This window comes from Hydra vulgaris, chromosome 11 (assembly GCF_038396675.1).
Source record: "Hydra vulgaris chromosome 11, alternate assembly HydraT2T_AEP".
NCBI classification, from domain to species: Eukaryota; Metazoa; Cnidaria; class Hydrozoa; order Anthoathecata; family Hydridae; genus Hydra; species Hydra vulgaris.
The window spans coordinates 19,521,407-19,542,317 of NC_088930.1; the positions used below are offsets into that span (position 1 = coordinate 19,521,407).

At 28.8% G+C, this 20,911-nt stretch overlaps 1 protein-coding gene across 1 annotated transcript in view; it reads left to right on the top strand.

The window, feature by feature from the left end:
• The window catches only part of LOC100205270 (testis-expressed protein 10 homolog), a 65,942-nt gene that overhangs the window by 42,012 nt on the left and 3,019 nt on the right, over positions 1-20,911 (top strand). Inside the window, exons 7-12 of the mRNA XM_065810380.1 lie at positions 1,132-1,199; positions 3,695-3,743; positions 3,922-3,973; positions 7,638-7,718; positions 7,905-7,963; positions 10,707-10,951. Of these exons, the coding sequence (XP_065666452.1) occupies positions 1,132-1,199; positions 3,695-3,743; positions 3,922-3,973; positions 7,638-7,718; positions 7,905-7,963; positions 10,707-10,951 (554 nt within the window). The remainder of the gene's footprint in view (positions 1-1,131; positions 1,200-3,694; positions 3,744-3,921; positions 3,974-7,637; positions 7,719-7,904; positions 7,964-10,706; positions 10,952-20,911) is intronic.

Consider the following 20,911-nt stretch of genomic DNA (forward strand, 5'->3'; position numbering starts at 1 on the left):
TACTGTTGCCATATCTGGGGCGGATCTTCAAATGATGCCCTTTCTCTTTTAGATAGGGTGCAAAAATACATTGTAAACATAGTTGGACTTGCTCTTGCAGCCAACCTCCAACCATTATCACATCGTTTTAATGTTGCTTTTTTTTTTCTTTTTAAAAAATATTATAACAGGCACTGCTCTAAAGAGCTAGCGTCTTTAGTGCCATCTACTAAAATTCATTCTCATGTTACTCGTTATTCAATTAAGTCTCATCTTTTTTCTGTGACTATTCCTAAGTGCTCCAAAAACTCTTATTTGTCTAGTTTTTTCCCTTGAACATCAGTTATTTAGAATTCGCTTCCTTCATCTTGCTTTCCTGATTCATATAATTTGCATTCTTTTAAGTTGTCTGTCAATCGTTGTTTTGTTCTATAAACTTCGTCTTTTCTCTTTCAGTAACTTCCAACTCTAATAGTGGTTGCTTGCAACCATGTTGGAAGCAAAGATGTTGAAAAGAAGATGACATTTTTCATGAATCTATCATTTCTTGTACCTAGATCCATATAGTTTGCTTCTACCTAGGGTTGTATGTGCATAAAGAATTTGTTTGATAACAAGGTAGATTGTTGAGTTTTGGTTGGTGCAGAATTTTTTTTTTTCTTATGGTTGTTTTGGGACTACCATTTTATGTGTACACTTATTTGTTAATTTCGCTCAGAACTATTTGTCAATTTTGTTATTTATTTAAGTGTTGCAATTAAATAACACTAGTTAAATCTTTTAAAAACAATTTTGGATTAAACAAATTTTTAATCAAATTTATGTGTCTATCTTTGTTGCGAATTAATTATAGAGTTAAACCTATTTTTCAGAGAGTAGCTCCAAGTACAATAGCTAATGGCCCTAGTTACAATTAAGAAAAGGCTTTAAATTTTATTACTCAGATTATTCCTAAAATTATTACTCAGATGAAAACTTAAACAAAGAAAAAAATAAAAATTTTGACCGCCCAAGAAAAACAATTGACTGTCAGTTCCATGTGTTAGCCGGTCAAATTGATCGCTTGCTTTTGATTTCTTATTTTCCACATGCGATATATGTTGGTTGTTTTTGCATATTAAATTTATTACACATGTGTAACATTTTTTTTAGTGTAAAAAAAAAATCTCCTTCCATAAGAATTGAAGAGTATATCAGTTTTATTATCTCTGTTGTTACAGGTAGCTTTTTTATTTTATTTTTTTTTTCAAATTGACTTTTCGATTTGCTGTTAATTTTATGTTAAGCATCTTTTTGTGTGGCAATTAAAAATTTAAAAATCTTTTTGTAAAAGAACTTGCAAATAAGTATTTTTTTTTTAAACCTAATCGCTTAATTAATATATGTATTAATATTGGTTTGTATTGAAGATTTTTCTTATACTTATTTTAGTATGAAGATATCTGTAGCATTTTTATGCAGATATCTTTGTTTGTAATTTTGTGCATTTTTAATTTTGTGCATTATTATGTTGGCACTAGTGATTTTAAAAATTAAATTCTATTTGCACTATTTTTCATTGTTTCCCTATTAAGTCTTTTACAGGCTTAAAAAAAAGTTATAAAATTTTTTAGTAATATAAAAAAATTTGGATCAAAATTAAGTAAATAATCTGTTTTTAAATAAAAATCAGCATGTCAATGGCCAGTTAATGGTCAATAAGCGCCTAAAATGACTAATAGTGCTACTTTGACCTCCCAAAATGAAATATTGTTGGTCATCATTGACCAGTTGAAAAAAATATCAGTTTTGAAAAACAAGGTTTAACAAGTAATCACGGGTAACCAGAAGATAGTATGGCTCAAAATGAGGTTTTTTAGCTTTCAAAAAAGCAGACTTGATTATATATTGATATTGTTGAGGCAAGTATAAATTGGTAAATTTAGTAGCACTCTTTCATTTCTCACGAAAACAGTATGATATCTGGTCTGCGTTTTTTTAAAAACTCAAAACCTCATTTTGAGTCATACTATGGCAAATATTATATAGCATAAACTATATCTAATAATTTTTTTGTCTTTACTTATATAGATTACTTTTATTATAGTGATCATGAAAATCCTTTTTCATAAATGATTGAAGTTCTTATGTTATTAATAAATTTAATAAAAGTATTTAATATATTTTTATTAAAATAATTATATAACAGCTTCAATACTTTACGAAAAAAAAAAGATTTTCTCTTCAAACTGTACTTTTTCATTTAACCTTTTCAGTTATTTTTTTCTTGCTATTAGCAAATTCATTGCAGTGAATAAATTATTGTTAAATAAATTTAAAAATATCGATTGCACATTTACACTTTTTTTCTTTTTATAATAGAAAGAAAAAAAGAATAATAAGTAATAAAATCATCAAACATCAACCCATCAAAACAGAGAGGACTAAAAATAGACAAACAACACTTTCATTTTTCAGTAGCATTTCATAAAAAGAATTCTTGTAGTTTTAATTACTCAGTTAAAATTTTTTTGATATTTTATGAAAGTTGTTATAATATTAAAAAAAGAAGTTCAGCATTAAATTACATTAGTTAAATGTTATGAAACTTCCTTTTTAACTGAATGAAAAATCTGTGCAAATGAGAGTTATTTTAAACTATTAATATTATCAGGTAGTTTGAATGTTAGTTATTTGTAAGTTTCCATTTAAAAAATACATTGATTTATTTAAAATTATCATTTTAAAATGAACACAAGTTCTTTAATTTTCAAGCATTAAGATATTTTTTAATAATTTTGTAATCTTAAAAATCATTAAAATTTTTAAAAGAATGTGCCAAACCTTATTTTATTATTTCCTTTTGCAGCCATTTTATGGTCTTAACTTTTTTTTTCTTCAAAAAAGCAGATATGTGTGTGTATATTTGTGTGTGTGTGTGTGTGTGTGTGTGTGTGTGTGTGTGTGTGTGTGTGTGTGTATATATATATATATATGTATGTATATATATATGGATATATCAACCCTTGTAATTAGAAAAAATGAGGTCAGCAATAAATTGCCGACCTCAAACTGTAAGAGGTCGGCATCAGGTCGGTAAAAAAAATTCGACACAAAGGGGTTACCATAAAACATAGAAACAAGGTTGGCAATATTTTTGCTGAACTCAAACATTTTTAGATTGGCATTGCCGAATGCCGACTTTAATTCTGAGGGCTGATATATATATATATATATATATATATATATATATATATATATATATATATATATATATATATATATATATATATATATATATATATAAAAAGAGCAAAAGAGTTTACTTTTAATATCATTTACGTTTCAATTTTTATATTTTTCATAATGCTGACCACTTGTTCTACATACCCTTTGTTGATAGATATAAAATTGTTTGTTAGCATTTTTGTCAAAAAACCTTATTCCAATCATCGAGGCTTTGAGGCTGGTTCAAATGACATCAATCCAAAATGGTTGTGAATGGTTTATAGACTAGGAGAGATGTTAACAAGCAATAATGCTTTTTTTTTTAAAAAAAAGCATTATTGCTATCTCAAAAAAAGTTCAGGAAAATATATTAGCACTATGTGGACCTAAATCTGTAGTCATAAATATATATAAAAACATGTATAAATGTGAATGTTATTATTGGGTGGGTGTTAGTGCAGGTATTGAAATTTGTGTTTTTAAATAAAAAGGTTTTTGACGATTTTAGGTTATTCTTTTTTGCAGCTACAAAGTATTAATGTGTCAAGCCACATAAGGTAATTTTATCTTATAAAATTTCAAAGCATTTCTTTAAACTCTTAGAATTTTCCAAAATTTTTATTATCTTTATTATATAGTTAGTAGGTAAAGTTTGTTTAAGCAATTATATTATTATTAAAGAATATATTTATATAATATATATTATATTAATATATTATATATTGTTGTTAATAGTTGGTGCACTTTAACTATTCTTGAGGATGGGCCTAAAGAACCATTGTTGGATGTATGTGAAAAAGTTTTTTTTTTTAGTGTATATAAATTGCTAATCATCTGTAATGAAACTTCATAGCAAAGTTTTAAATTTATTTCATTAAAATACATTTTAGATGTATATTATTTATTATTTTTTAGCATTTTTTAGATTTAATTGGTTGCTTTTTGCTTTTTTTTATCATTTTATTGTTTTATTCATCCCTTAAGGTCTGCATTCGGCCATGTGTAACTGCTGACCTGACATTGAATTAAAAAAATTAATTTTATTTGCTATTTCAGAAAAAAATGGCAAAACTAATCTTATTTGCTATTTCAAAAATACTTTATTTAAATTCCGAGTAAAATGATTAAATAAAAATGGCAAAACAAATGTTTTATTTAAATTCTAAATAAAATAATTTAGGATAGAAACTGAAAAAAAATCTTGATTAAATCTTCTCTTAACCTACAAGTTTCTAGAATTGTAACATTAAATTTTTTTAGTCGTGATTTATAATTTAGATGTAAAAGAGATGATGTTCAAGTTGCTCTTTGTTGAATTTTTTCAGGAGCTAATATATCTCATTTCTTTGATGGATTCCAGATTGGTGCTGCATATTTGAGAAGGGGTTGAACTAAGGCTTTATACAATATTTTAGCAATTAAGATGGTGTAAAATTCAAAAGTGTGTTTAAATAAATCTAGCATTCTGTTTGCTCTGCTGTCATAGTAATTGAAATATTGCCTGTATTTTCCATCAGTAGATATCATAATGCCTAGGTCTTTTTTTTAATTGGAGACTGCAATTTGAATTCGTATGTTATGATTGTAGTCTAAGATAGTACAATCTCTTTTTTATTAAACTTACCAAAATGTATTATTTTACATTTACTTACATTAAGTTTCATCTTCCATACATTACACCATTTGGCTATTTTATCATGATCATTTTGTAAGTTATTTTTACTGTATTTGTAATAATTTACAATATTTTTTCCATTTTACTTCTTTCATTTCAGCTTTTTCTAACATAAGGTTTCTACTGAAACTAGATCAAGCTTGTGGAACAGATAGTTTTTTCAATATGCTTATGTTGGAAGTAAAACAGTATTCATCTCTTTGAGGCCAGTTAGATAAGGTTTATGTATCTTTTGGGTGGAGAACTTAAGTTTAACATCAACCTCTACTAGATTGATTTCAGTTACGATGCCAATTTACTACTTATTATCATAGACTACCACCACATAGCCTCCTAATGTTGTCATTTTAGGAGGTTATGTAATCGTAGTCAATGATGATAAGTAATGGATCAGCATCATACCTGAAATCAAGGTTTAAATATATCTTGTTTCTTTTAAAGATAATTGATTATTGTGTAGTTTATGTCTGTACTACACCTCTTTTCTCTAACCTTGTTATCCCCAAGATCTATAAATTGATGAAAGCTATGTTTACGTTTAGTTTTAAGGCCAAATTCACTTTCTAGTTGGCATAGATTGTAGAAGCTTTTACAGTTTTGTACTGCCCTGCATAAACATTAGTGAAAAAATGAAATACAGACAAATTTACTACAAAAGTATAATTTTATTTTAAGTCACCAATAACTATTATGTTTGATTGATCCATATTTTGTATTAGTTGGTTAAGATCGTGTGATTAAGAGTGAATAATAAAAGAATGAGCTTGTAGCTTTTTAACAAAAACATTTTAACAAAATCCTCTACATCTTTATGTAAGACTTTACCTTTTCACCACATAAAAATAGCTAACAATGTTTTTTCATTAAAAATCTGTCTAGCCATCTTTGCCTGGTATTCCGTAACTTCAAAGTTGTTTTTTACTTCTGATATCAATCAACTTTGTGGTGATATTTGACTAACTTAGTGAAAAGTTGAACAATCTTTTATCATAATGGATAACTTTCTTTTTATCTTATAATTTCATTTCATTAATGTTTTCAACTTTCTTTTTTATGCTATTTGTTTTATAACAAATTTTTGAGGGAACTCAATAAAATCATAAGTGATTTTCAATTTTTCTAGCTAATGTTATTTACCATTTTGTTGATGCGTGCAATTTTTCACTTTCCTTCTGAGAATATGTTTTGAATGATGACTTTACAAACTCCACATATTCAAATTATGAAATCATATTCAAACTACTTCTAATCATGTGACTCTTATTCTTCTTTCCTATTTAATTTTTTGTTTAAAAACTTTTTAATGTAGAAATGGTTCAAACTTTTTCTAGATTTTTTCTTTATATGATATTGTGCACTTGTAAACATTTTTATTTATGTACATCAAATTGTTAATTTGTTAAAATTTTACTAAAATTTTACCAATTAATGTGGCTCTATAAGTTTTTAAAAACTATATGATTGCCAAAATTTAATATACATATATATACCAGATGCACATCACACTTTTTATATAAAAACTAAATAGGATGTATTTTTAAGATCATTAATTTTTAGATCATAAATTTTCATTTCTAATTATGAGTTCCTTAAATATAACATACATATATTTGTTGTTGTTTTTTCTAAAGAGTCTATAAACAAAATTTAATACTTAATGAGAATTCTTTTAACAAGTTTTTAATAGTTTCTTGAAAAAGTGATGTATCTTTGAAATTATAGTTCTAAATGTTTTTGTTGTTTTTCAAGATTTTTTATGATAAGGTTACAAGTAACTAAAAATATTAAAATTAAAAAAAAAAATATCGCGAACATTTTGAGATATTGCGTCCCAAAGTTTGGTTATATAAACTAGTTGTTTATTATTTTTTAAGCATTTTAAGTAGATTTTATAAATTCTGCATTAAAAAAGTATTATGAAAGTTTATTTGAGTATTCTTTCTCGTTTTTTTAAGAATTTTTTTTTTTCAAAATGTTATAAAAACCAGGTCATTTTTGGAAACTAGGTTAATATTAAAATTTAAATATCTCAGGAACTTTACAACATTTTGGACTAAAAGTTTTTGTGTCAACCTTTCATTGTAATATGAAACAGCCAAAGATGTTTAAAGAAAATATGAGGACCTATGGTTCAAAACTTCCTATATTTTAATTGACTTGATGTGGAATTAAACTGGTAGTTAACATGTGTAGAAATAACATCAAATTTTACTTATTTTCAGTTCTCCCTAAAGTGTTTTCTCTATGATGATGTTTTATCAGTTCTTTGTAATCTTAAAAAGTATTTGTTATGTTATTATAAGTTTGATTTAAAGGGATTATCTTTTCAATTTGTTCCATTTGATGATAAAAAGTTAAGTTAATTAAAAAGTCAACTTAGGTCTCCTGTGTTGTCTTTTCTCAACAAAAGTTATATATTTTTTTTTATAATTCATCTCCCCAAGGTCGAGAAGGCCACTACAGATGAGGAGGCTACTTGTGGTTATAACCCTCTCTTAACTCTTTTACTCCAAAATACGAACCTTGACGAACAAGACGGCTGCGCGGAGAAACAAGTTGAACGAGGTACTACCAGGCATGTGGCGGGAATCAAACTCAGAACCTCTCGCTTATGAAGCGAGCGCTCTACCACTACACCACTACCGCAGTGATGAAGTTAATATTTAACATAATAAATTAATTGAAACATATTTTAAATAAAATATATTTGATATAATAAATTGTTTGAAATGTGGTGTAATGATACAAATATCTAAAATCTTTTTTTAATTTCTAGTTTGCTATTGATCAGTTAAAACAAATAGATGGTTATATGAATTTATACTCGGTGTTGATACTTCCAATTGAAAGATTGCTGGTAATGTTTTTGTAGGTTTTAAATAGTGCATTATGCATCTAAGATCTTGTTTTATATTGTATTTGTATTTTTAGTTTGTAAGATTGTAATTCTGGTTTTCATTTTATGATTTTATCTTTCCATTATAGATTAAGTTTTATATATATTTTTAAAAATTTAATTTTTTTTGGTTTACTAAAAAAATAGCTCTCACTACAAAGCATCCCACTGAGTACTGCGCAAGGATTAATCAAGCTTCTTTTAAAGTAATTACCTTCTTTTTTAAATTCATATTCATGATTCTTTTTTTAAAATATTTATAATTATGACTGACTTTGAGCTATTTATAAAAAAGTTAGTTTGGCAACAATTATTTATATATTTTCCAAATTTTTCTATTATATTGTTTTATTGAGTGATGCATTAATTAATCAAAATCATCAGCATTAAAAATCAACTCTTCAGTTTTAATAATTTTCATTTATTGATTTTAAAGTTAAACAATTAATACAAATGCTTTACTTCCAGACTGTTTGAAAATTTTTTTAAATTTTTGGCTATAATTTTGTTAGGGTAAGAATAATAAAGAACTTGAAAAGTTGCAAATTAAGAGAATTCTAAAACACTGGTGTTTTACTAAAAAAACTAGATAAGAGTTTTTTTTAACAGAAAGGTTACAACAACAAAAAAAGTCAACACCTACTAAAATTCCATTTAATGTAATGAGTGTACGTCTAGTGTAATGAGTGTCCATCTAGTGTAATAAGTGCCCATCTAGTGTAATGAGTGTATCAATATTTGTGAAAAATAAAAAAAAAACGATGTTTGATCTTTGAAGTTGGAGCAGGTCCAATTACATTTTCAATTTATTTTTGCAAGTCTAGTCGGACATGTCTAAAAGGAGAGGCCATCATTAAAAAATCAAAATATCGCGACATTATTAAAATCAAATATATTCTGAAAAGTTTTTAAAAATATTTACAAATAGTAATAATTACTAACCAAACAAATAATTATGAAGTATGTAGTATACCTATCTGAATCTTTATCTGATGTAAATACTTATTAAGTTTAAAAAATAAAAAGTAATAACAATAAGACAAATAGTTATTATGATGGTGATGTTTATTTTTAAGATGTTGATTTATTTGTAATGTAATTACTGTGAGGTGTCAGGAAAATTATTAATATAGATGAGAAACTAAATCAGACCAAAGATTTTTTTTTGTTGTTGATATTTTAGGCCTAATAGCTTATATTGTATGCATGATAGACTCTTTGATATTATAACTAATCACAACCCTCAGAATTAAGGTCGGCATTCGGCAATGCCGACCTAACTGCTGACCTGAAAGTGTTTAAAGTCGGCAAAAAAATTGCTGACCTCGTTTCTATGTTTTATCGTAAGACCTTTATATCAAATAATTTTTGCTGACCTGATGCCGACCTCTGAAAGATTGAGGATGGCATTAATTTGCCAACCTCAATTTTCCTAATTCCGAGGGTTGTAATCAGCAGTGGAGAAGATTGAAAGCTGTATTGATTGTCAGAAATTCAGTTTTCAGACTCAAGATGATATTTTTGCAAATATCTTGTAGAATTAACAGCAAGAAGAAGGAAACTATAGGGTAAAGTGAGGTTTGATTTGAAGTCAATGAGATAGAAATAAAATTTTTATCTCTGTTTGAATCTAAGTGATTAAAGCACAAGTTTTATCAAATAGAAAGCGGCATTAGCTCGAGGTATCCAAGTCAGTCTAAGGTTAGTTTTGTAATGTACAATGATGGAGTTAATCTGATATAGAAAAAGAACAAGTTTGTTTGAAGAAACAATTTTGTTGAGATCATTATGGTCTGGACTAGTGATTGACTGAAATTCTGTTTTGGTATCAGTTTCAGCTGAAATTTGAATTTAAACTAATACCGAAATTTCGGTTTTAGTACTTTTTATAAATTTGATAAAAACCGAAATTTCGGTTGAAAAACGTACCGAAAACCGATTTTAACTAATTTAGAAAAACAGTTTTTAGAGTTTTCACAAAATATTTTAAGAATTTTCACAAAATATTTTGAGAATTTTCACAAAATCCCTCAAAAAAATCTTGCAGAAAAATTCTGCAATTGTTAAATTTTGATATTAACTTATATTGCCAACTTATGTATTAAATCTCAATTTGGGATACACATGTAAATTTATTCTAACATAATACGAGTATAAAAAAACAACAAATGTAAAATTGCATTTTTAAATAAATTTTTCTAGTAAAATAAATTTTGGCCAGCCGAAATTCGGCATCGGTTTCGGTAAAATAGTTGCTAAAATGTCGGTTTTGGCACCAATTTGGAGTGCCCAAAATTTCAGTTGCAGCTTTTTTCTGTTTCGGTCGATCTCTAGTCTGGACTATCTGTATTGAGAATGAAGAGAAACTGAGCTCAAGTAAGGTTTAAATGGTCAAGATATAAATCAAAGAGTCAAGATAAATGATTTGAGTTTTCTGAAGAATCTAAGTAATCAACTAAGAAAGGTACAAGTTTTGAGCGCTAATGCTAGAAAAGTCACTAACGCTAGTACTAAGTCATTCAGTATAATGAGCAAGTTACGAAAAATAACAACAGACAGATAAATAATGAAAACAAATTGGTCAATTTGATCAGAAACAGCATTAAAACAATTTACAGCTTTGGGAAGAAAAAAAATAATAAAGAACAAATAAATGCACAACAATTTAACTATTGTCTTTGCAAGTTAAAGGATATAGACCATTGAAAGGGTATAGAGGATATAGACCACTCAAAGCAGAAGGTTGGTCTAGTGAATTTTGCAAGAGTTAAGATTCAACAGATGCAAAATTACTACAAAGAATAAAAGTATTTGTAAAAGACAAGATAAAACAGTTTGATGGCGACAAATGTTTTTTATTTTAATGTTACTGTTGTATTTATTTTGTTTATTTATTTTATTATTATTATATTTACTGTTTTACAATTTAATCCTTTTTTTTATTCCAAGTTTATCATCATGGCAAAGTGAATTTAGAGATTCCAAAAATCAAGTAGAATCTATAAATGATCAAGTAGCTAACCTAGTGTCTTCTGTGCTGCTTTATTCTCTATCTGACACCTTCAAATCAGAAATAGCAAAAAGCAACAAATTTGATAAAGATTTCCAACTTCTTTCTGAATCAATTAGTCTGCTCAGAATCAATAAATCACTTTGTTGTCATATAATAAAAAAATGGATTCAAGTTATAAAAGGTTAGTTCATAGAATATATTTTTTATTTTTAAAATTTTAAAATACAAAATATTTTAAAAAATATTGCAACCAGCTTATCCTGGTCTTACTTTTAATAAGATGAATTACTATAAGATGGTTTTGAGGTCGGCTGGTAGTCAGGTTTCCTGAACTCTGTGGTAGCTTTCAGAGAGGCTGATTCCATCAACAGCTGAAAAATATCAAAGTATTAACAGTGCTATGTTGCGCATGGATGGTGTCCCTGTTTGTACTCTTGGTGTGCATTGCCAAGGCCACATTTGGAGCCCTTTGTTTTGGCTGAGGGTTTAATAATAGTAATGAGGCAATTGATTGGGCTATTAAACAGTGTACTGAGTACCATTAATGCTTTGAGTCAAGTTCTTTAACAAATTTAAAAATGAATAAAGTACCAAAAACTATAAAACACAAAAAACCATCATCATCACCAAGTTCTCTAAACCTAATATCATTCACTAATATCCATGGTCTTCGAAGTAACTTTTCTTCTGTTGAGTCTTATCTCTTGCAAAGTTCACCAGACCTACTTGCTCTTTGTGAGACTAATTTGAGTTCAGCTGTCTCATCTTGTGATCTTATTGTTGATGGTTATCTTCTTTTAATTTGTAAAGACTCTAATAGTCACATGCTTGGCCTGGGCATTTACACTCGTAAGAATTCACTCATTTGTGGGGAAACTAGGTTTGAATCCACAGACTATTCTTTTATGTGCTTTCGTTTAGCACCACTTCACTCTATTGCCTTTCTCTTTGTTCTATATTGCTCTCCTTTATCTCAAGACTGCATTCTTTTTGATGTTATTTCTGGTCAAATTGACCAAGCCCTCTCTCTTTATCCATCAGCTAATATTGTTGTTGTCAGTGACTTTAATGCTTATCACACTGAATGGTTTGACTCTAGTGTCATTGACTCTGCAGGCATTAAAGCCCACAACTTTTATTTTGCTCAATCCCTAACTCAAATAGTCAACTTTCCAACTCGCTTTCCAGATAATCCAAATCATTTACCCTTTCTACTTGACTTTCTGACCCTAGTCAGAAAGTCAAGTAGAAAGGGTAAATGATTTGGATATGTTGTTTCTGACCCTAGTCAGTGCTTAGTTTCTCCACATTCACCCTTAGGTGCTTCTGATCATGGTTTGATCTCTCTAAATCTATTATCTCATTCTTCTTCATCATCTAAATCCCCCTATCATTGTGCCTCTTACAACTACCTTAAAGCTGACTGGACTCTTTCTGAGATTTTCTTCGTGATGGCCCTTGGGTAGAAATCTTTTGTCTTCCTGTTGACAAATGTGCTTCTTACATAACTTTGTGGATTCAGGCTGGCATGCAACCTTTTAATCCCAATTGACGATTCCAGGTCAAGCCTCACTCTTCTCCATGGTTTTCCTCACATTGTGCTGCTGCAATTGCCAAAAGAGACCATTACTTTCATATCTATTAGCAAAACAGTTCTCCAGAAAACAGACATCTGTTTATTACTGCTAGAAACCATTGTAAAAAGGTTTTATCTAACGCCAAAGCCCACTATTCTCAGGTCATGAAATCTCGTATTTCATCACAAAAATTAGGCTCTCGTGACTTCTGGAGAGTCTTTAACAGTATCAATAATAAGGGCAAATCTGTAATTCCACCTCTCTTGTATGGTTCGGACTTTGTCACCTCTCCTAAAGACAAAACTGAATTGTTTGCTAAGAGCTTTTCATCAATATCATCTCTTGATTCCACTAGTTGTGTTTACCTGATATAGCCGTTAAACAGGTTGATCCATTGCTTGACATTCGTATCACTCCAGCTTCTGTATCTAAAGTGATTTCCTGCTTAGACTCTTCTACAGTTTGTGGCCCAGACAACATATCTGTTATAGTCTTGCAAAAGTGTTCTTTTTAGCTGTTATCTATACTTTCAAAACTATTCAACAAGTGCTTATCAGAGTCTTGTTTTTCCAGCCTGCTGGAAAGTGGCATCTGTTATCCTTATTTTCAAAAATTCTGGAGAGCGATCTGATTCATCTAACTACCATCCCATTAGTTTTCTTCCTATCATAAGCAAGGTTTTTGAATCTCTAATTAACAAACACTTAATCTCTCATCTTGAAATTGCTAATTTGCTAACAGTAATAACTGATAAGTTTTATCTTGCATTAGATAAAGGTGGAGAGGTTAAGGCCATCGTTCTTGACATTTCTAAAGCTTTTGATAAAGTTTGGCATGCCTGTCTTCTCCATAAGCTTTCTTCTTATAATGTATCTGGTAACATCTTTAAGATTATTGAATCCTTCCTTTCCAATCGTAGTATAAAAGTTGTCCTCAATGGACAGCACTCTTCTTATTCTTTAACTTCAGGGGTTACTCAAGGTTCTATTCTTGGCCCTAGACTCTTTAATTTACATTAACGATCTTCCAGATATTCTCACATCTAAGGTGGTATTGTTCGCTGATGATACTATCATTTATTCTTGTCATGATAAGAAGCCAACACTCTCTGATTGCTTGGAGGGGGCATTTGAGCTTGAAAAGGATCTCACTTCTGCGACCGTATGGGGCTCACAGTGGCTGGTGAATAATTATGGTGGTAATTCAGATAAAACTCAATTTTTTTTAGCCAATCGTTATCGCAATAATTTAGATCTTCCTATATTTATGAATGGTAATGTACTCAATAAGTCATCTACCCTTCATCTTCTAGGATTAACTCCTACTTCCGTTCTTTCTTGGAAACCATATATTAACTTTGTTGCAAAATTAGCATCTGCTAAGGTTGCATCTCTTTATCAAGCTCGACACTTTCTTATTCCGGATTCTATTCTCTATCTCTATAAATCTCAAATCTGTCCTTGTATGGAATACTGTTGCCGTATCTGGGGTGGATCTTCTAATGATGCTCTTTATTTTTTAGACAAGGTGCAAAAACACTTTTTAAACATAGTTGAATTTGCTCTTGCAACCAACCTCCAACCATTATCACATCATCGTAATGTTGCTTCTCTTTCTCTTTTTCACAAATACTATAATGGGCACTGCTCTAAAGAAATTAGTGTCTCTTGTGCCATCTACGAAAATTCATTCTCGTGTTACTCCTCATTCAATTAAGTCTCGTCCTTTTTCTGTGACTATTCCTAAGTGCTCCAAAAACTTTTATTCATCTAGTTTTTTTCTTGAACATCAGTTCTTTGGAAATCGCTTCCTATATCTTGCTTTCCTAATTCATATAATTTGCAATCCTTTAAGTCGTCTGTCAATCGTTATCTTGCTCTACAATCTTCATCTTTTCTCTTCCAGTAACTTCCAACTCTAATTAGTGGTTGCTTGCAGCCTTGTTGAAAGCAAAGATGTTTAAAAAAAAAAAAAATTGCAGTTGCTTATGCATATCTAACATAGTTACTTATGCATGTGTAGTTACTTATGCATGTGTAACATAGTTGTTTATGCAATTGTAGTTACATGTGTAACATAGTTACTTATGCAATTGTAATTTCAGTTACTTGTGTAAGCGTAATTTATGCAACATTAACTTTTAGTTTTTTATGTAGTTGTCACTTACAGTTACTTATGCATGTATAACATAATTACTTATGCGTGTGTTACTTAAGTGATTGTAAAAGTCAAAATTTTTAAAAAAGTCAAAATTTTAGTTCATCTAGAACTCAGCTAAAAAGAGTTGATTTGATTTAATGATAATTGTTACCAGGACAAATGTTTTAACAGTATTAGTTAAAACAACACCATAATAAAACTCATTTTTGTTGCTTCGAGTTAAAACATTGGAACTTTAAAAATAAAAAAATGTGCAAAGAAAAAATTATTTCCTTTTTAATGGTTGCAGATATTGTTTTGTTGTCATCTCTATTGTGTTGATTTTTTAATGTTTAGGTGTCTTTGGGTGTCTTGGGTGTAAAAAGATTTTTCATAAGTCTCTAGTTGTAGAAAGTTTTGTTTGTAGTACCTTTTAGTCATAGTTTTGGTTTTGGTTATAGTAACTATGATTTGTTAGAAAAATAAAAGCTTTTTGTCTGTTTGATTAATCAGTTGATTTTGTATAGGTGCATTTGATTGTGCAATTGTTTTTGTGTAGCTGCATTTGATTGTGTAATTGTTTGTATTAACAAGTTGGTTTACTCAGTATAAGCAAATCATAATTAAGTGTTATGTATATACTATAATGTTGTATATACTATAATGTTGTATATACTAATAAATGTATGTATATACTATAATGTAAAATACTATAATATACTATGTATATACTATAATGTTGAGTAGGCGAGTTAAAAATAAAAGAGTTAAAAACATACCATTTTAGTCTTACAATGTATTGTAATACTTACAGTATACTGTTACATTATGATTTTGAAGCACTAAACACTAAGTTCAAAGAAACTTTTTTAAGTTAGAGTTAGCCATCATAACCAGTATTAGGTTATTCAGACTTTTGCTAGGTAACTTGGAAAAGCTTCAAATTGTGAATATATTTTAAAGAATAACTAAGAAACAACTATTTTTTGAACTATTGCTTGCTATTGTTAAAAACAACTACTGCAACCATCACTATACAGAGTATACTAATCTAAGAAGGCAAGAACAATGTGTTTCCTAGAGTATCTTCTTGAAGTGATTATTTTTAGTTCAATTTATTTATTAAAATAGTTTATCATATGTTATTTTATGTTGATTTTTTCACTAGAGTTCTCAGTATGGTTTGAAAGAGCTAAGAAGTTAATTTTTCAAGTATTTTTAATGAAAGTATTTTTAGGTGTTTAAAGTTAAAGTGTTTAAATTTTTATCTTCTAATAAAAAAAAACTCCTATTTAAAAAAAATTTCGTCACTTATTGTGTTCTGTTGCCTAATTTTATATGTAGTAATTTAAGTGTAAACATTGTTTTTTTTTTTTGTTTTTTTCAAGTTTTTTTATAAAATATATATATAAAAGTTTACTAATGAAATTTTGTAGAGCTATTTTTTTTTTTAAACATCTTTGCTTTCAACAAGGCTGCAAGCAACCACTAATTAGAGTTGGAAGTTACTGGAAGAGAAAAGATGAAGATTGTAGAGCAAGATAACGATTGACGGAAGACTTAAAGGATTGCAAATTATATGAATCAGAAAAGCAAGATGAAGGAAGCAAATTCAAAAGAACTGATGTTCAAGGAAAAAAGCTATGCGAATAAGCATTTTTGGAGGACTTAGGAACAGTCACAGAAAAAGGATGAGATTTAATTGAATGAAGAGTAGCACGAGAATGAATTTTAGTAGATGGCACAAGAGATGCTAATTTCTTTAGAACAGTGCCCATTATAGTATTTGTAGAAAAGAGAAAGAGAAGCAACATTATGACGATGTGATAATGGTTGGAGGTTGGCTGCAAGAGCAGGTCCGACTATGTTTACAATGAGCAAGAGTAGGTCCAACTATGTTTACAATTTTTGATCTTTGATAGTTTTGAATTTTTTTTTTGGATATTGTTTATGAGAAATACACAAAACGTCACATAACAGTTCATGCAAAAATAATTATCTTAATCAAACACATAAATATTAGATATTATTTAAGTTATTAAACACATAAATATTAGATATGATTTGGCCTATATTGGTTTTTTCGAGAAAAGATAATATAATGGTAAAAAAAAAAATAATAGTGCATGATATTTTTTCATTAAAACTTTATCTTAAACACAAAATCAGGGTTGTGTGTGTGTATTTTTTTTTTAATTATTTATTTTTTTTGGGGGTGGGGATTAGTAGGGTTCGGTAAAACCCGGCATTTTTAGACCCGACGAATATTTATCGGGCTCGAGTTCGGGTCCAATATGTCTTTTTAACTTGCAATTTTAACAATAGCATGAAAAGATTTTTTGTTCTCACGCTGATTTTTAAAAATGGATTTGGTATACATTAAGGTAAATAAAACAACTTTTAGCCAGTTTAACATTTGACATTATTTTATATTATTCTATACTTTTATAATAATATTAAACTACCAAATAAACTTGACATTACCTTTTTAAAAATATTGCGTTTTATAAAATGCATGTAAATATATTAGCAAAAATAAACTCAACTCAATTAAAATACTTGCAAGTGTTTAATACAAAACAGTGCAATAATTTTTACTTAAAAAATAAAACTTTAAAAAAAAAAAAATGAATTGTCCGATAATCAAGAACGAATTCTTGTACAGAAGTTGGATGCTGCAGAAAATGTTCGTTCAGAATTTATTGATGTTGGTTTTATTGTCATTAACACTTGATACAATTTTTCTAAATATTCTGTTTTTTTTTTAGTTTTTGAAAATAATAAAAATTCTTTTTCAATATTTGCTAATTTATCTCCACAACTTGGCAAAATTGGATATTTCGCACTTTCTAATATTCTATGTAGTTCTTCCTCCAGTGTTAATGGTAGTGTGTTCGTTATTTTTAGCTGAATGCCCCTGTTCATGTGTGTTTTGCTGTTCTTCATCCTCACCAAATAATCTCTTCAGTAAATCTGTTGTAAATAGTTGTATTTTCTTTAAAGGCATAGTACCATTTACAAGAGAATCTAATAGCTCTTCTATTTCTTGGTTTTATGACTATTTATTTGAGTGCCTAAATTTGTTAATTCACCTTGTCCGTACTCTTCGACGTCACACGCTCTCGTCAGAATAATAATTTTCATCTTGATCATCATTAATATCATCTTGACCATGGTCATTTCTATCTCCATCAACATCATCTTCATCTTGCAAGACGGTAATAATTTTCTTTTTATATAGTACATCACAAACAGCTAAGTGTATAGTGTGATTCAAACACAAATTATAGAGACTAGGAGATTCTCGTCCAAATTTTATCACTACACTTGCACCGTCGCCGGTTCAACCAGCTATTTGTTTTTTAAAATTAATATTATATGTTTTTAGGTGTTGTTCTACTCTTTCAACTAACTGTTTATAAACTTCAGAGTCAATTCCATGCAAATTGATATTGAGGTATTTCCGAATTTTCATACTCGTCCATTCATCAAGTGTAATGCTAAATTGTCGGCCTTCTTTAATTTTTTCCATCAGGAAATATATACCATCAGGAGCGGCCATTTTAGAGACAATTTCTTCTAAAGACTTTCTTGCGATAGAAACAAAAGTGTCGATAGTTTTAAATTGTTTGGCGCCAGAATTTTCTCCCATTTCTTTCCGTGTTGGTAAAGAAATTCCATGTTTAACTTTTAAATGTTTAACCATTGATGAAGTATTTCCATCTTTGTTTGATATTATCATTGAACACTTATTGCATTTTCCACTTTTCAAATCGGTACATTGAGTGAAATACTCCCAAACTTTGGAGTGCTTCGGCATAATGGGGCTGTAAAAAATGTTCTAATAAAATTATGAAATTTCACTTTTTTCCTAAAATAGAGAAGTAATTAATAAATAAAAAGTGTTTTTTTTTTAAGTTTTTTAAATATGCGCTAAAAGAATTAACTTATTAACTTCAATCTTTCTAATCAAAAGTTTTTATAGAAACATTTTATATTAGCAAATCCTTTAAAGCTTATTTATAATTCGCTTATATATAAAAACATTTGATTAGAAAAAATTTAAGTTATGAAGTTAATTCTTTTAGTGTGTATTCGGACATACATGGAAACATACATAAACTTGAATGTTCTCAAAACATCTAAAAAGCCGTGGCCTAGTTCAACTTTAAGTTAGATTCACCCAACTACCATATTTTTCTAGAAAAGTTAGGGATCCAGCTCAACAACGCACCGCTGCCTGCAAAACAAGGCAAAACATTCAAACCATGAGACTCGTAGAGCCTTAAACCAGGTATCAGATCCGGTTTAAGGCTCACATTTATTTACCCACAGACTTGCCGGGTCCGGGTACCCGGAACTGAAAAACCCTAGGGGTTAGTGATTTATGATTAGCTCAACATTTGCTCTCATCTCTAGCATTCATAAAATAGCATTAACAATGTCACATGATAATGAAACGCCAAATATCAATTCAAAAATTAAAAATTATTGAGAATCAAATTTAAAATTGTTTATCAATATCGGAAACACAAAAATGTCAAATTTACGTCTGCTCTCTATCGAATTATTTAACCATGTGGAAAATTAACCATTATTTGAAGTGTAATTTTTTTGATCATTTTGGTGAGTAGTTTTTTTTCAAAATTTGTCTCAACACTAATGATTAGATTACTGTGAATGAAGTACAATTATTGCCGAAAAGAAGATTCCTCATAATAAAAATTCATGTTGAAAAGATTATAATAGTATATGAAATATCTATTTAATTTATCCAATTTTAAACAGGGTTCGCGCTGAACCTGGAAAGCATGAAAAATTTATCTGCTTTAGCTAGTTTTGGCAAACCTGGAATAGTCAGACAATAGACCACATTTTTTAGAAATTCACCAAAAAATCTGACTATATATAATATCAAAAAAAAAAAGAGTTTTATAGTATAGAAGGCATCATATTTGCACACCAAAACTAATATTTTTTGAAAGACAAATAGACATATATCTTTAAAAAAAAAATTAAAATAACAATGACATAAATATCACGTGACTTTTGCGAAAAATTTTAAAATAAAAATCACACAATCCGAAAAAACTGTCAACTTATTTCTACTACAGAGCTTTTAAAGTTGGTTTATTATGACCAATTTTGAAGTCAAACACTAAGTTATCCTTTAAAACATAAAATCAAGTATTATTGGTTAATTGCTTTGCTAGAAAAACCCTTTATTTATTGGTTTATTATAAAAGAGTCACTAACAACCTGTTTTGGTGCGAAAGAGTCAAAAGGATAAAATATTTTGTTGCAAATAATATCTCCTTTGTTGCTTGAATAAAATTTCCATTAGTTTAAACAGTGGCAAAACTATTTTATTTCAGGCTATATTCCCTGACAGTGACATTGCAAAATCTTTCAAATGAGACCAATTAAAGTTAGACATAATATCACCCACGGCCTTGCACATAATATCCAAACTTTTTGACATTAGCTGTTGTTCCCTATTCATAATTTATGGTGCTTTCAAAACCAGAGTTGAATCAATTATTTGAGAATTTAAAAAGACATTTAAAAGCTGCTTTATCTTACTTCACAATTCTCCTGTTAGAAGAAGTGACTTTTTCCGTATACTTCATAATTCTGTATTCCTGCTTTCATTTTGCACAACCAGATCGACAAAAAGATGTCTTAAAAAAAATCAGTATTTGGACATCTATTATAAAGATTATTAATTATTGGGAGATCTTACCTAAAAGTAAATGCCCATCCTGAAAATAATTTAAGTTAGTTGTAAATCCTGGTAAAATCATGTTGTAATCCTTTTCCTTGTTAGACTCCAATTTGTAACTAACTGACAAGCATGTTTAAAGCTTTATCAGCACATACTCCAATGCTACCTCACAAGAATGGTGATCTTGTGTAATTGTTTTAAAGTGGTTAGTGTTTTCAGGATGTCCAATACATCTGAAGCTGTCTAGGTTTGTTCCAAGCTTACCAATATTTAATTGTAAAAGAAAAAAAAAAATTATATTTGATTCACTGCTGGCTTATCATTTTCAAAGCTCAGAAAGAAAGCTAAAAGAATTTAAATTTCAATGTATAAATATTTTGATTTCATCTGTTGAAAAATTATTTAAATGATGCCCACTTGATTCTGCGGCTGACTCATGAACGTAGTTTATGATTTTAATTATTGTTGAGTCATGAATCACACAGTTGGAACAGATTTATAAAAAATCATAAACAGGCATTAGTCAAAAAGGGGTTAATAAGGAAAATTATTACTGATAATCAATACTGATTATCAACAAGTAATATTGTTGAACATCCTCTTGTGCAGTGCTCACTAACAATTTCAAGCCTCACACAGTCCAGATTACATTAGAAGTTGTAATTGCCTTCAAGTCTGCTCATCAAAAATATCAACTCAT